The sequence below is a fragment of the Esox lucius genome, chromosome 12 (genome assembly GCF_011004845.1).
Source record: "Esox lucius isolate fEsoLuc1 chromosome 12, fEsoLuc1.pri, whole genome shotgun sequence".
Lineage (NCBI taxonomy): Eukaryota > Metazoa > Chordata > Actinopteri > Esociformes > Esocidae > Esox > Esox lucius.
The window spans coordinates 32,143,988-32,156,323 of NC_047580.1; the positions used below are offsets into that span (position 1 = coordinate 32,143,988).

The 12,336-nt window shown below is 45.6% G+C and overlaps 1 protein-coding gene across 2 annotated transcripts; it reads left to right on the forward strand.

Annotated features, from left to right (window-relative positions):
- The first annotated feature begins 441 nt into the window (after positions 1 to 441).
- tm9sf4 (transmembrane 9 superfamily protein member 4) lies at positions 442 to 11,377 on the forward strand. Of its 2 annotated transcripts, none has more exons than XM_010893215.5 (17): positions 442 to 523; positions 2,125 to 2,238; positions 2,492 to 2,591; positions 2,788 to 2,944; positions 3,404 to 3,545; positions 3,992 to 4,115; positions 4,488 to 4,606; positions 5,091 to 5,273; positions 5,448 to 5,580; positions 5,765 to 5,846; positions 6,193 to 6,268; positions 6,504 to 6,587; positions 6,785 to 6,960; positions 7,383 to 7,446; positions 7,839 to 7,958; positions 8,657 to 8,746; positions 8,977 to 11,377. In XM_010893215.5, the coding sequence occupies exons 1-17, from the start codon at positions 452 to 454 to the stop codon at positions 9,124 to 9,126; spliced, it is 1,986 nt and encodes a 661-aa protein (XP_010891517.3). In that variant the 5' UTR covers positions 442 to 451; the 3' UTR covers positions 9,127 to 11,377. The 2 variants fall into 2 exon arrangements, with proteins under 2 accessions (XP_010891517.3, XP_028979741.1); XM_029123908.2 differs by lacking the exon at positions 442 to 523 and adding an exon at positions 1,226 to 2,021.
- Positions 11,378 to 12,336: the final 959 nt, after the last annotated feature.

Here is a 12,336-nt window from a genome sequence, read left to right on the forward strand (position 1 = left end):
ATTGATGTAACATCCATGGTTATCCACCAAAGTTATTGGAAAAACCATTCACTGATAAAAAGGTTCAATGAATAGTTCAGAGAGGGGTTCTAGGAAGAACCCTTCATAGAGGGTTCATTATAGAACCTCATACAGATTATTATTTTGAGAACCTTTCAAGGTTTTATTTTTTTTAATTAGAGCTTTTTGGGCTGACTAAATTCTTAAAAACCCGGGGCTATCATCCTAACCTGCATCAAATTTGAACATGATTGCTAATTTTCACTATATAATATAATGCCACTATATAATACAAAACGATTTCAAATACCCCGTCCAAAATAAAAAATTGACTTTTACTGCTGAATTCCCCCTACCACCCCCCCCCCCCCCCCCCCCAATTTGATCTTTATTTACATTTATATATTTCAACTCCAATGAGCAACAGATTCCTCTGCTGATGTGTGAATGGATGGCTGAGGTACTACTATTTCATTTCACGTCACCAATGACACGTGTATTCAAGATGGCGGCCGCGGCGATGGTAAGTAGAAAGGAAGAAAATCTTGTTCTTCTAACATCTGTCTGCTTTCACTGTTTGCTTTCGACTAGAACTATATTATTGTGTTGACGTTAATATACGATTATGCTTTATCAAAAGAAATAAAAAATGATGATGTAAAGGCATTTTTATGTGCTGTCTTTCTATTTCAGTTTGTCAGTCGTAGTACAACAGTGCAGGCGATACGACGCCAGCCAGCTAACTTGTCAGTTGTTGCTAGTTAGCAAGCTAATGCTAAATGAAATATCAGTCTTAGCCTAAGTAATGTGTTGCATAAATCATTAATAAAATAATGTTCTTAGTCAACAATATTGATCAAAACGGCAGCTACAGCGTATATAAGTTAGTATCAAGCAATTTCAGGATTGTCCACACTGACAGTTTAGCCATTTGCTGTAAGTAGGCTAGTTGACCTAGCCAACAGTGTAGTTGGCTAGGTAACGCTTAGTTTATTTCTAGCTAACTGTAGTTAGCTACTTAGTTCGTGTACTTAATCATCGGTGTCTACGTCAACTATTGCTGCAATTATACCGGGAGTTAGAAACGTAACTAGTTTTCATTTAGTAACTAAGTTGTTCCAGGGCCAGATCATAGCTAACGCTGACTGCTTAACTCTTCAAGATGTGACTGTGAACATCTCTCCATTTCCGGGTTGGTGGTATTATTGTTTCTTTAACTCAGATGTGCTAAAATGTTACTTTTTCACAATCATTTTATGATGGCCCCTTGCTTACTGTTCTGTTATTTAAAGCCAACTAGCTGCCGTTATTGACATTATCATTCTCAGCAGACTGGGTAACTTGCATATTATCTACTTACCAGACGTTAATTAAAGTGAGACTGGATTTATGAGACAACGGTTTGTAATTGTTTTTATCACCATTTAACTTTTTTACTTCTACATTGTTTTTTCATGGCCTGCTTCATAATGCTCACTTTTGGTTATGGGCTAATCAGGGTACTTTATATAGGCTAGTGCTTGTGTTAACATTCAAAAATGATTGACTGATCTTTGACCTTAGCGGGAGGGCTATATTTGCCTGCTACATTTTTCTGAGTGAAAGGGGGAAAGACAGGGTGTCGCTCTCCACTATAGCTAACCTTGGACCAATTGACCAGGGTTGCTATCTGGAAACAGATTGAACAAATTGGCCTTAAAAGCACTTTCAGGGGAGATGCCATTTACAATTATTTTATTTACTTGAGTAGGTTTGAATCTGGGTCCCCCTTGAAGGTTGTAGCTGTTTGTCCAATATTTGATGTGGAGGTTTGTTATTGTAACATCCACACTGTGAATACAGTGCAAGATCCTGTTCAAATATTAGTTTTTCTATTTGGTCAATGGGCGGTGTGTATGTCCATCTGTTCCAAGTTAAGTGTAGGTCTGTGGCTCACTCCAGAAGTATAGATTGCCCAGATGAATCGGCCATCTGGATTCACAAGCCTGAATTGGTGTCTGACTACCATTAAGACCTGAAACGTCAGTCTCACTTTTACAAAGCAGCCCTAAGGCATCTCCACGCTCCATTGATTTCTCAATGTCTAAGGACTGTGTCAACTGGTGCATTGATTTTTGGTTCTAGGAGACGTGGCTGGCCCTGCTGCTGTTGGCGCTGTTATCTGGAGGGGTCCAGCCCTTCTACGTGCCCGGAGTTGCTCCAATGAACTTCCAACAGGACAGCCCCGTAGAGATTAAGGTAAGCTGCGCAACTGCGTTCATCATGCACTGTCCTTCTCCCAGCCCACTGCAGGGGCTCTAATGATGCAGGGGCTCTAATGATGCACCTTATGTGGATCATTTCGATTTCTGACTTTGAAGACCCTTGTAAAAGTGGACAGGAGCTTAATAGCTGACCGACTGTCCTCGTCTGATATGGCTAGTATTTAGCATGTAGTTGAATCATTCAAACCGATGGGTGTGTCGATTTCACCCCCCCCCACTCCATGCAGGCAGTGAAGCTCACGAGCTCCCGGACACAGCTCCCTTATGAGTACTACTCCATGCCCTTCTGTCGTCCTGCCGAGGTGGTCTACAAAGCTGAGAACCTGGGTGAGTGGCTTGACCAATAAATACGCAAGTATTGTCCTGGGTGTCTGCTGTCAGGGTTTGTCATATGGTGTCTTGTTTCTTAACGACTGTCGCATGGGTTTGTGTCGTGTGAGAAAAGTTATTTTGTACTTGAGGAATTCTGCTTTCCTGTGACGTTTGTGTGTGTGTGTGTGTGTGTGTGTGTGTGTGTGTGCAGGGGAGGTGCTGCGTGGGGATCGTATCGTGAACACCCCCTACACGGTACTCATGACCCAGGACAAGAAATGTGAAACGGTCTGTGCCAAGAAGACCCTCACGGTGGAGCAGAGTAAGCTGGTGGCCGAGCGCATCCAGGAGGAGTACTATGTTCACCTGTGAGTCACTTTTCCCGGATGTCTTGGTTCAGTCCAACCATTCCATAGTCCTCAGGGGTCAAACCACCCGTTATTAGAGAGCCATAGCATTTTCCCAAAGCAAGGTGTTTGGGTAGCCAGGTCACCACTCTGCCTCGTTATTTTCCTTCGACTCTCGTTTTGGAAACGGTCAGCGAGCCTCTGAACCATCGACCCCTCCCGCCAGTACACCAAGACATGGAGGATGCATGAAACCGTTGTGAAATGTTGCCGTGCACTTCACTAGGCAGCGGGTAGCTTAGGGGGCAAAGCGTTGGCCCGGTAACTAAAAGGTCATTGGTTCTAATCCCTGACCAGACAAGGTGAAAAATCTGTTGTTGGGCGCCTCGAGCAAATCATTTCTGTAAGGAGTGCCTGTTGACTGACAGAAGGGAAAAAAAAAACACATTGTATGTTAATGTTCTGTGTAATATCCTGTAGCATTGCGGACAACCTCCCTGTGGCCACGCGGCTGGAGTTCTACCCCAACAGGGAGATGGGCGCTGAGGAGGAGAAGAAGGACATGGTGAAGGATGTTCAGTTTGAACACGGCTACAGACTGGGATTCACTGACAACGCCAAGGTACCTGACCCGGCTCTGAATCTTGCTTTTAGTGGTTCTCAACTGGTTTTGCCTCGTAACACGAATTGGACCGGGTTGTCTCACTTGTGAGACAATATTCTCATTGGAGATGTTTGTGGTTTTCTTTTTGCCGTTATTCTGTTGTGAATTGTCTTCTGCTACATTGTCAGTAAATGTATCAGTTTAGTTCAGTTAAAAGAGAACAACAATCCTGTGCTTTTCTTCCTCAGTATATCACTATTGCTCATATGTCCAGAATTATTTAGTTTGTTTGCTAAATTGTGCTGCTAGTACATGTAGCTGGAATAAAGGACGTGGCGTGGTAAGATTGCTCCTTTTTTGGCCCAAGGATAATTTTTTTTATTTTTTTATTGGACGAATATTAGATTGGGCCAGTAGAATAATTTTTAGTGAGTTAACCTTATTGTTCTGTCCCTATGCTGTAGTTCTACCTCCACAACCACTTGTCCTTCATCATCTACTACCACAAGGAGAAGCTAGAGGAGGAGCAGGTTCATAACTACCGGGTGGTGCGCTTCGAGGTGGTACCTCAGAGTGTCAAGGTGGAGGGTAAGCTTCATTGCCTGCAGAATTAGGTGCTAATTCTTTGGTGAAGCAGTGTCCTGATTGGTGAAGCAGTGTCCTGATTGGTGAAGCAGTGTCCTGATTGGTGAAGCAGTGTCCTGATTGGTGAAGCAGTGTCCTGATTGGTGAAGCAGTGTCCTGATTGGTGAAACAGACCAAGTATTGGGGTGAAAAAAATCTTGTTGCCTGCGTGAATCTGGTGACGAATGCGTCATTCATGTCTACGGATTATTAGCGGAATGTCATTTGTTTTAGTTTTACTGGAGCCCGTTGAAAAAGTGAAAAACATTATAGAACCGTGTTTTGTTATTTCCACTCCTATGTGTTCATTCTCTACTCCTCTTGATTGGTCGGCAGACCTGAAGGCTGACGATAAAGGGGCATGTATCCTGCCTGAGGCCAGTGGGTCAGCACCACAGGAGATCGACCCCTCCAAGGAGAACCAGGTTCTTTTCTCCTACTCCGTCCACTGGGAGGTAGGCTATTTTGGACTCGTGCAGGTTTACACGTTTTGTTTACGCGGAAAGCATTTAAACTGCAGTGAAATTAGCATTTACTGCTACGGTGCGTAGGAACTCGGCAAAACGTTTAGGTGACGTTTTCTTGGGTGCGTTTAGGTGACGTTTTCCTGGGTGCGTTCAGTATCAATCCTTGGGTTTGATACTGAACCTAGACACTTCAGGATTTGCTCTTATTCCCCTTCAATATGTGAGTCAAACTGGATAGCTCCATTCCTTGCCTTGACTCTGTTCGAAGTAACTACATCACATTGTTCCTTCACTTTGTGTTTGTACATAAACGCGCGCACAGACTGGTTTTAACCTCGTTCACTTGAGTAGGTTGGGAAGTTGTGCTCGTAACACGTTGGCTGAATTATTGCTGCCGTTGGTAGAAGCACTCTCCAGTAATCGTCCTGGTGCCGAATCCCTTTCATGGGACTTAATAAGCGGTGCTTTGTAGGAGAGCCAGGTGAAGTGGGCTTCCCGCTGGGACACCTACCTGACGATGAGCGACGTGCAGATCCACTGGTTCTCCATCGTCAATTCTGTGGTGGTCGTCTTCTTCCTGTCGGGCATCCTCAGCATGATCATCATACGGACCTTGAGGAAGGACATAGCTAACTACAACCGGGAGGACGATATCGTAAGAGGCCGCGGATGTGTGTGTGTGTGTGTGTGTGTGTGAGACATCCTGATTTTAAACGACGAAACCGTCCGATTCGGTCCAACCTGTCTAGATTGAGTGCCTGTGTGTTCTGTGAGCGGAGGCGTGTGGGTGGTGTTTGTGAAACCTTCTGCCCGATTCTCGTCTCCCCAGGAGGACACCATGGAGGAGTCTGGCTGGAAGAACGTCCACGGGGACGTGTTCAGACCTCCGCAGTATCCCATGATCCTCAGCTCTTTGCTGGGCTCCGGCATACAGCTGTTCTGCATGATCCTCATCGTTATCTGTGAGTGCTCTGAACTGCCACTCTGGACTCTCTTTTCAGATGCTCTTCTAACTGATGCTTGGGCCTTTTTTATTTTTATTTACCCTAGACACACAGACACAAAAAGCATTGGTGTGTGTGTGTGTGTGTGGGTATATGGACGTGCTGAAGCTGGTGTTGTTTTGATCCTGTCTGTCCCCTGTAGTTGTGGCCATGTTGGGGATGCTGTCTCCTTCAAGTCGAGGAGCCCTGATGACCACTTCCTGCTTCCTGTTCATGTTCATGGGGTAGGTCATGAGTCGGATCGGACGTGTACATGTGTAGCATATGGCGGCGATGTCAATGCAAGCCTATGGAGTCACATGGACTTGGGCCAAAGTTCTGCAGATCCGATCGCTTAAACAATTGGGTCAGTTGTAAATACATACTAGACAGGACAAAGAAAACGGTGTCCCTGTGACGTCTGGACTGACAAGTGGATGTCTTGGTGTCTGGTTTTCGGTTGTTATCTTTAGTTGAGATTTTTTTTGGCGCCATACAGGAAAAGTTATTTAGCTCAAACCCTTTTGAGATGTTGACCCTGTGGTCACACATTGATGGAAAGCCCCCCGGTGTGACTGTTTTGTCTTCCAGTGTGTTTGGCGGATACTTCGCTGGCAGGCTCTACCGCACGCTGAAGGGCCATCGGTGGAAGAAAGGCGCGTTCTGTGTGAGTACATCGCCGCGCTGTCCGTGAGCAGAGCTAACGTCCTGTTGTTGGCCTAGCAGATGTAGCGTAGGGCCATTAACCGAAGGGTTGCTGGTTTGAATCCCAACCCGGCAGGTTAGTAATAAATCTGTGTCCTTGAGCGAGGGACCCGTGGACCTTAAAAGCTGCCGTCGGTCACTTCGGTTGATTGTCTGCTGAATGTGTCCGGTGAAGGAAGGTGTTTTTCTCTCTTCAGACGGCGACTTTGTACCCTGCTGCCGTGGCCTCCATCTGCTTTGTCCTCAACTGTTTCATCTGGGGGGAGCGTTCGTCTGGAGCGGTGAGCACAGCCACACATCCGCCGTCTGTAGTCACTGTGTCAAATCAGAGTTCAGCATGGACCTAGAGGGCGGGTCTGGATACACAGGCCCATCAACCGCCAGGACAAGTCCGCCTCCCGGACTGATTTGGACCGTCTTCTAAAGTGCTGCTGGTTTCTCGGGTCGGTCAGTGGTGTCCTGTGTCTCTTGTCCCCAGGTCCCGTTTAGCACCATGCTGGCTCTGCTCTGTATGTGGTTTGGGATCTCCATGCCTCTGGTCTACCTGGGCTATTACTTCGGCTTCCGCAAGCAGCCCTACGATAACCCCGTCCGCACCAACCAGATTCCACGCCAGGTGCCGGAGCAGCGCTGGTATATGAACAAGTTTGTGGGGTGAGTCTCCGGCCATGACTTTCCAGGGTCCTCTGGGTTGAGTCTCCGGCCATGACTTCCCAGGGTCCTCTGGGGTGAGTCTCCGGCCATGACTTCCCAGGGTCCTCTGGGGTGAGTCTCCGGCCATGACTTCCCAGGGTCCTCTGGGGTGAGTCTCCGGCCATGACTTCCCAGGGTCCTCTGGGGTGAGTCTCCGGCCATGACTTCCCAGGGTCCTCTGGGGTGAGTCTCCGGCCATGACTTCCCAGGGTCCTCTGGGGTGAGTCTCCGGCCATGACTTCCCAGGGTCCTCTGGGGTGAGTCTCCGGCCATGACTAGGCACATGGGAGACCACAGTAACAAACAGACACAATCTTGTCACCATATGAACTATTAACAATGATTAAAATATATAACACTTAACTCTTCTTAACTCTTCATAGAATCCTGATGGCTGGAATCCTGCCCTTTGGTGCTATGTTCATTGAGCTTTTCTTCATCTTTAGTGTGAGTTGACATCCTTTCCTGTATCCTTTATAGTACTGCCAATTATATACCTGGGCTGTTTGTGTGGGGAAACGTTTAGAAATGTATGATCTAGAGCTCATTTTTCTCACTGGCAGAAGTATATAAGTCACGTAGAGTAAGTTAAATCAGCTGTATTTTTGGGCATTTTTACTTGCAATGTGTCATGCTAGTCTGCTGTACATGGCTCTGAATTCAGGAGTCCAAACAGTGTTGTTTCTTTCTGTTTATTGTAACTGGTTGTAGTCTACACATTGTCTGTCTAAACTGGTTCTAGTCTAAACTGGTTCTAGTCTAAACTGGTTCTAGTCTGGGTCTGTCTGTTATAACCAGTTCTTGTCTAAACAATGTTGTCTGTCTTCAAACTGATGCAGGCCATCTGGGAGAACCAGTTCTACTACCTGTTTGGTTTCCTTTTCCTGGTCTTCATCATCCTGGTGGTGTCATGCTCCCAGATCAGTATCGTAATGGTCTACTTTCAGTTGTGTGCAGAGGTGAGCTGGGCCGGGGTGAGGTGGGGATGGACCGGAGTGGGGTGGGGATGGGGTGAGGTGAGGTGGGGATGGACTGGAGTGAGGTGGGGATGAGGTGAGGTGAGGTGGGGATGAGGTGAGGTGAGGTGGGGATGAGGTGAGGTGAGGTGGGGATGAGGTGAGGTGAGGTGGGGATGGACTGGAGTGAGGTGGGGATGGACTGGAGTGAGGTGGGGATGGGGTGAGGTGAGGTGGGGATGGACTGGAGTGAGGTGGGGATGAGGTGAGGTGAGGTGGGGATGGACTGGAGTGAGGTGGGGATGGGGTGAGGTGGGGATGCACCTGGGTGAGGTGAGGTGGGGATGGACCTGGGTGAGGTGAGGTGGGGACGGACCTGGGTGAGGTGAGGTGGGGACGGACCTGGGTGAGGTGAGGTGGGGACGGGCCTGGGTGAACTCCGGGTTGAGGCCAGCTCTACCTGTGAATGTAAACCTTGCTCTATAGGTTAATTTGCGTGACTGAAACATGCTATGAAAAGCCCAGTCATTGCGCAACATTTGTACGTGCCGTCTAGTTGAACAGAGTTTTGAAGGCCACAGTTTTAAAATGGTCCCCTTTAATTTCATTATCGCACCATGTCAATGCTGGCATCGATAGGCTAACCGTGGCTGTTGGTGTGTCACCCACCGCACCGGTCTGTGTGTTCTCTGTTCCCTCAGGACTATCGATGGTGGTGGAGAACCTTCCTGGTGTCTGGGGGCTCTGCCTTCTACGTCCTCATCTACGCCATCTTCTACTTTGTCAACAAGGTAACCGTTCTGTTGTGTGTCCACGTTGTCTTCTGCTATGGAGTTCTGGTAACAACCCTGGGTCCGGTTGAAACCCTGGCCGGGCCCTGAAACCAACCATTGTAGACCTGGAATTAATACTGAAGCCACGCGGGGGGGGGGGGTAGATTGTGGTTGCTCGGATTTGCTTGATGTTCATGCTTAGATGGCGAGGTTCCAGCATGTTGAAAAGGTGCCTGTTTCTCTTCCAGCTGGACATTGTCGAGGTCATCCCATCTCTGCTGTACTTCGGCTACACTGCCCTCATGGTCCTGTCTTTCTGGCTCCTCACGGGCACAATCGGATTTTACGCAGCTTACATGTTCATACGGAAGATCTACGCTGCGGTCAAAATTGACTGAATTCTTTTCTGCTGTTGTGTTTTTTTTTGTCGTTTATTTTGTCCATCATTTTTTTTTCCTTTTTAGGGTTTTATTTTTGGGGTTTTTTAAGTTTTTATTTTTGTTTATTCTTTGTCCGGCAAGCACTGATGTGTCCGTGGAAGGAATTAAGGAGTTGGATTTCTGGAACAGTCCTTTCCCCGGCAGAGGGAGAACGGCCAGATGGTACTGCTGCGCTGTCAACTAGTCTCTTTCTCCTCTTGTTGGATGTTCACAGACACACACACACAGAAAGATTTCCTCTGGGACAATCCATGTTATCTACTGTGTTTAACCTTGTAAACAACGTGGGCCAAAGCATGCCATTTGAAACGGTCTCTGTATTTTAGTTTTTGAGTTGGACAGGCCTGGTTGTCTTGGAGGACTGTGCAGTGCATTGGTTAAGAACCTCAGTCATGTTTTAAAATCTGTTCCCTGTAAGATATTTTAGTCCCACTTCGACTGTTCTTCTGATTGTAAAGTAATTTTTTTTTGTCATTATTCCAGAAGTATGATGATAGAATGGTTGAGAGATCATAAGTGGAGTATTTTGTTTAGCTCACAGAAATTGTTGGGAAATGAAAATGCTCTCTCGTAGCAGGATATTAATATACATTTTACTGCAGTTACCGTGTCCTGTAGTGACCGTTTCGACTACAACTAAAATCATAAAATTAATTTATCTTCTTGTACACAATTGTCTCTCACATTGAGGTAACGGATTGTCTTATGTTTCTTAAAGCAAGTATATAGGTGTCATTTCTTTTTTTCACCTTATAAGTAGGTAAGTTTGGTGTGCTTAATTTCACTTAGAGGTTGAAATATGAGATGTGGAACAAAACTAAATGTTGATGGAAAGTTCTATTTTTCATAATCTAATCACCTATATTACTTCTGGGCATAGGCTGTTTATGATGGTTTTAGACCATTGCGTTGCAATTACAAGTCAATATAAAACAGTCAACAGTCTCAAAGAATTATGCATTTTTGGAAAAGGATGAGACCTTTGAGATCTTTGAAAGGTCATGTTAAATTATTGTCTGTTTAGAATATATATATATTTTAACATCCAGTTCAGTGTCTGAAACAACTGCAGTTCTATCAGTGTCTGTTACAAGTGAGGGTCGATGTCTCTTTCGGACTGCCTTAGAAACACCATTGTATCACTGAGGATCTTGTTGGGAGTCCGGTTGTGTTCCCATTTCGAAGTCAGATGTTCAACATTAGTAATGTGTTTTAGTAGATCGCCTCGTGTACCTTCTTTAACCTCGTACTGTCTGAACCAGCCGATCCTTCCCTGGGCTCTCTCGTTTTGGTCACCAGTTAGACGTCTTCGGTCCCGTGTTCCCCACCTACTTCTGGCTGAAGACCGGGGTTCCCTCAATGCTGAGACTGTAATGAACCTCCTGTCTGTTTGTACGCTAGCGTTCAAATGGGAGGCGGAGTGTGCCGTGGTGAGGAGTCAGTACATTACTCCTCACCACGTGAGGAGACCTTCCTGTCATGGATAGACGTTATTCTCATGTACTTCATTCCGTGGGCATGGCCCGGATTCAGTCCTGGTCTCGACATCGTTCTGATTGTAGGATTGCTGTTTAACAGGTTTTATTACAGGAAGCTGTTTAAGTCCAGAACCTTATTTACCCTCCTGTTTGTTTGCCAATTGTTCCTTGTTTAAGAGCGTCACAAGCCAAATTGTGAACAGATATCCTGATGGGGGTGCGCGCGCTTCTTGTGTAGGCTGTCCAATATGGCGCCAAAATGTCCAAACTGGACAAGACCGGCACTGAGAGACATTTTCCACGGGAAAGGGAAATATCTCTCTCCAATCCCCCTCAGACCTTTATCACTCTGCCTCGTGGGTCCTTCTGTCATTCATCTTCACAGCATCATGTTGCTCTTTTCCTGGGCACTTAGTGTCCGAAGGTTTTCCTGTGCCAACCACTCACGATTGGAGTCAGGCCCAATTGGGCCCTACAAATAGCCCTGGAGAGATTTTCTAGAGGTTCTTTTGACTGACTCGAGCTGTGTATGTGTGAATGGGTCTCTACTACGTCTGTAAATACAATGCTTTGTGTCGCCGTCATCAGGCTGTGACTGATTGCGATTGGACCATGTCGTTGTTTTAGTCCAGAGCATGATTTGCGGGAAATTGTTTATTTTCCTCTTTTCTTTACAGAATGTCCAATTATAAAATGTATGAAACTATTAAAGTGCTAATACGTTGACCTTTGAATGTGTCTCTCCCATATGGATCTACGACGAAGATGTTTGTAGGGACAACTACATTTTTTCCCACTTACCACTATATATATATATATATACACCATTTAGTAATGCTTTCTTGTGTCATTCTGTTCGTCTTCGTGCTTTTCTACTAACGGTCTGGTGCAGGTTACACCTTATAACGTCACAGCTCCTTCCCATCCTATACATGATTGTAACTACGCGGCTACCCACTGGGCAAAAAAAATAATCTTCAAAGCCATTTCTGAGTTTCTTTTTTGAGCTTGGGTCCTTGTATTTTGGCGTGAAGTGTTTTCCTTGGGCACCGCTGTTAGCGTAATCACAGGCTAGCTTACTGTAATTCTGAATGTCTAGTGGCTCAGCTCTGTTCCAGTAACTAGGTCGTGAGCGCTCTCCAGTGACTGCATGTCAAATCATCAGGGCAGTGGGGAAGGGCTCTCTAGGAATGGACCGAGCATTCTTCAGAACGAGTCTCTCTCCCCCGTGTTCTAGCGGTCCTCCCTTTTAAATACTAGTCAGAGCAAAACATTCAACCAAAGTATGAAACCGTGGGTTTGTCTTTTAATCATATCAACATAACACATGACAAGTCAAAGATACAACGTACTGTACAATAAGTCAATAGGATTGTTATGTTTATCTCTTTGGATCAACCAATATACAAATCTGTCACTATACATTGCAGCAACTGATTGCATGTGAGATATGTAACAAAAAAGCAAAGGTTTTTCTCTGAAGTATATTTCTATACAATTCTCCCTGTAGTTGATAAACTCCATGATATATAAAATAGTGTAAGGATGAATGCAAATATTCCATTTTCTGTTTCACCTTTTTTTCCAGAGGTTGGCTGTAATAAGCAAGTACTAAAAAATAAATGGGCTATGTCACTAAACGATACACGAAGACCTTGGAATGCAAGACTTATAATAAGCTAAAAAATAT